The sequence below is a fragment of the Chenopodium quinoa genome, unplaced genomic scaffold, assembly GCF_001683475.1.
Source record: "Chenopodium quinoa cultivar QQ74 unplaced genomic scaffold, ASM168347v1, whole genome shotgun sequence".
NCBI classification, from domain to species: Eukaryota; Viridiplantae; Streptophyta; class Magnoliopsida; order Caryophyllales; family Amaranthaceae; genus Chenopodium; species Chenopodium quinoa.
In genome coordinates this window covers 1,357,684-1,361,182 of record NW_018743373.1, presented here as the reverse complement: position 1 = coordinate 1,361,182, position 3,499 = coordinate 1,357,684, and the positions used below count along the sequence as shown (strand labels likewise).

At 31.1% G+C, this 3,499-nt stretch overlaps 1 protein-coding gene across 1 annotated transcript; it reads left to right on the top strand.

The window, feature by feature from the left end:
• Window positions 1-1,018: 1,018 nt before the first annotated feature.
• On the top strand, window positions 1,019-3,236 carry LOC110738173 (protein FAR1-RELATED SEQUENCE 11-like). Its single transcript, XM_021918549.1, has 4 exons — window positions 1,019-1,417; window positions 1,552-1,950; window positions 2,350-3,051; window positions 3,225-3,236. Exons 1-4 carry the CDS (start codon window positions 1,019-1,021, stop codon window positions 3,234-3,236), a joined length of 1,512 nt encoding a protein of 503 aa, XP_021774241.1.
• The last annotated feature ends 263 nt before the right edge of the window (window positions 3,237-3,499 follow it).

The following is a 3,499-nucleotide window of genomic DNA, read 5'->3' as shown; positions in this document are numbered from 1 at the left end:
ATTAATTAATTTTATGATTCCAAATAAAATATTTAACAACACTAAGTTTTGGCTAATAAAAAGGGGGGAAATTTGGCGCCATATTCTATTAAAGTTTTGCATCCCTTCAGTTTCCATTATATGGTCTTGTCAAACATAAAATTCCATTAATGGATATCAATCAACATTCCATCAAAATTTCTTCTGACAAATAAATCCTATCAAAGTTACTGTTAATTTGGGGCAAAAGGCACATCAAGAACCCACTGGTATGTATATATGTTTTCTTATCACTTTTGACTAAATTAATTCTTTTTCTCCCCCATTTTTTTTTTATTTTTTATTTTTTTTTATTTTTATCTTTTCTCATGTTTTTTATTTCTCATAATCTAAATATGAAACGTTAAGCATGTTTCTTATCTTCCCTAAAAAAAAAAACCTGTTTCTTATCTTTTCTCATATTTCTAATTTTTATCCTAGTATTTGTGTGCATTTTAATTTTATCTAAGAAAGGTATGGTTGAATTGTTGAACATATTTTAGTGATGCTTGATTTTGATTTGAATGAACCTTTTAATGAGGAAGATCAGAGGGATTATGATGAACCTTTTATTGGACAAACCTTTTCAAGTCAAGAAGAGACATTTGTCTTTTATAATAATTATGCAAAACGACAGGGTTTTGTAGCTCGCAAAGATCGTTCGGATACTAAACATGGTAGAACTATTAGACAAAATCTTTTATGTCATCGTGGAGGTAACCAACGTTTAAAGCTATTTAATCCCTCTATAGCTCAACGAAATAAGGGATCATCAAGATGTAGTTGCAAAGCCTATGTGAGGATTACTCTGAAGAAGTGCTTTGACATATTTCCAGAGGAATGAAATGTAACAAAATTTGTTAAGGAGCATAACCATGGTATGGTGTCACCACAACAAATGCGTTTTCTTGCAGCAAATCGAGTTATCACAAAAGAAGATGAAAAACAAATTTTATTATACAAGGAAGCGGGGTTGCCGGTAAGACAAATAATTCGAGTGATGGAACTACAAAAAAATGTTAAGCATGGGGAGTTATCTTTTCTTGAAAAAGATGTTCGTAATTTGTTTAGTAGAGTTAAGAGGGAGCTTGACATGGATGATATAAAAAATCTTTTTGAGCATATGAAGTTGGCAAAGCAAGAAAGTCCACTATTTCAATATGCTTACACAATTGATAATGAAAACAAATTGGAAAATCTATTTTGGTGTCGAGCTCAAAGTTTTGATTGCTACCAAAAGTATGGTGATGTAGTGGTTTTTGATACTACCTACAAAGTTAATTCATATAACATGCCTTGTGGAATATTTGTTGGTATTGATAATCATGGGAAGACAATTTTGTTTGGGTGTGCTCTCCTTCGTAATGAGACAACATCAACTTTTAAGTGGTTAATGAAGGTATATTTTTAATATTGTTTTCATTTTTTTTTACCCAAAAAATAATAATTATCTAGTATATGTATTCATATATACAGTACGTAATTCCTTATTAACATTTTTCATTTTGTTTTTTTTTTTTTTTTGTGAATTAGACCTTTGTTACTATTATGAAGAAAGTACCAAAAACTATCTTAACCGACCAAGATCCATGGATGTCAGAAGCTACAACAATTGAGATGCCAAGCACAAAACATAGTTTTTGTATTTGGCATATCACTTCAAAATTTAGTTGTTGGTTTGCTGCACTCTTACGTGATGACTACCAAACTTGGTGTGGTGACTTTTACAAGCTATACAAAATGACAAATCCCGAAGAGTTTGAACAACATTGGCCTCTAATGGTAGCAAAGTATAACATGGAAGACAATAAACACATTCAAGGTCTATACGAAATAAGAGGTTTTCGGGCACCTGCTTATCTCCGTGATAGTTTTTTTTGGAGGGATGATAACTACCGGAAGATCGGAAAGTATAAACGCGTTTATCAAGCGGTTCGTTTCATCTCATATAAGTCTGACTGATAGTGATATTTGTTTGGTATCACATTTGATTATTTGTTAAATATAAGTCTGATAATATTTGTTAGGTATCATATTTGCTAAATATATTGTGTTTATCTTGTATAGTCAAAGGGCATTAATCGTTGCCGATTTTGTAGCCTAGAATTATGTTAGGCTCTTGTATATATGCTTGTACACTTGATTAGATTAGTTCAATGAAAGTTTTCTATCCATTTTCTTCAAATATATTCTATACTCGTATCTAGTTGCTAAATAAATTTTGTACAGTTTTTTTTCCCTAGTATCTACCGTATATTTTCGCACTTAAAAAATTACTTATAAAAATTTATGGATGATGTTTTTTTGTTTGTTTATGGCTAAATATTATAGGTGGATATTGGTGTTGAAGAAATTATTCAAGGACATGCACATTTGAGCTTGAATGCCTTAATTAAACCAACTTCTTTGAAAACAAAGTCACCTTTGGAAGAACAAGTTTTTGGAGTGTTTACGCCATTTGCTTTCAAAAAGTTTCAAGATGAACTTACAAGGGCAACCTTATATTCTATTATTCATGTAGAAGGTCATGAGTTCACGGTGAGATATTATGAAGGTGACGATAAAATCTCTCATAGAGTCTTTTGGGATGGAAAAAATACAGCCATGTGTAGTTGTAAAATTTTTGAGTTTTGGGGTATACTTTGTCGCCATATATTACGGGTGTTGTTCCACAAAGATTGTTTCAAGATCCCTTTATCCTATCTACCTCTACGATGGTGTTGTGATGCATTGCAAGATACTACTAGTACTCAAGAAGATGCATTACAAGCTAATATTAGTACTCAAGAAGTTGTACAAGAAGAAATGTTTTCCGTAGAGGAACTTACTCCGACGATTAATGCATCCATGGGTGATGTGTTGTGCCCTCCACAATCCAAAACTAAAGGGCGTCCCAAAAAGAAACGTGAGAAGGGTGGAAAAGAAGTAGCAAAAAAGAAGACTAAGAGTTGTTCCATTTGTAAGCAACCTGGTCATACAAAACCTACATGCCCTTATAAAGAAAATATTTTACCTCACAAACTACAAATGATGGTAATTCTACTGTATCACATAAAAGGCATAAGAAAACAGCAGAGGATTTAGGACTAAACCCTATCTTTTCTTTGAAATTTTAGGTAATGTTCTCCTGACTTTTTTTTATATAAAAGTTTAACATGTATATCTTTATTTTTATTTTTTTCTGACATAATCTATACAATGTGCAGATTGAAGAATGAAGATTGATGAAACAAGAATTGATGATATTATGAGAAAATCGTTTTTTTTTTTTTTTTTTTGGGTGTACTGTTATATGGAAGATACTATTTATTTATTTTTTATTTTATTTTTTTTTGAAACCTGGAAGATACTATTTGTGAGACATTTGTTTAGGATCTAAGGTTTTCTTTGGCTCAACTTTTGTCATATTTATCACGTAACTTTTGGATGATTAGCTTTCATGATTATCAATTTAAGGTTTTTTTTTTGGAGGAAATTATCA

What these genes read in the sequence shown, in the direction of transcription:
- LOC110738173 (XM_021918549.1), top strand. Translation starts at nt 1,019, where the DNA reads ATGGAACTACAAAAAAATGTTAAGCATGGGGAGTTATCTTTTCTTGAA. An exon ending in CTTTTAAGTGGTTAATGAAG is followed by an intron (nt 1,418 to 1,551) that starts GTATATTTTTAA and finishes TTTGTGAATTAG; the next exon opens with ACCTTTGTTACTATTATGAA. An exon ending in ATAAACGCGTTTATCAAGCG is followed by an intron (nt 1,951 to 2,349) that starts GTTCGTTTCATC and finishes TAAATATTATAG; the next exon opens with GTGGATATTGGTGTTGAAGA.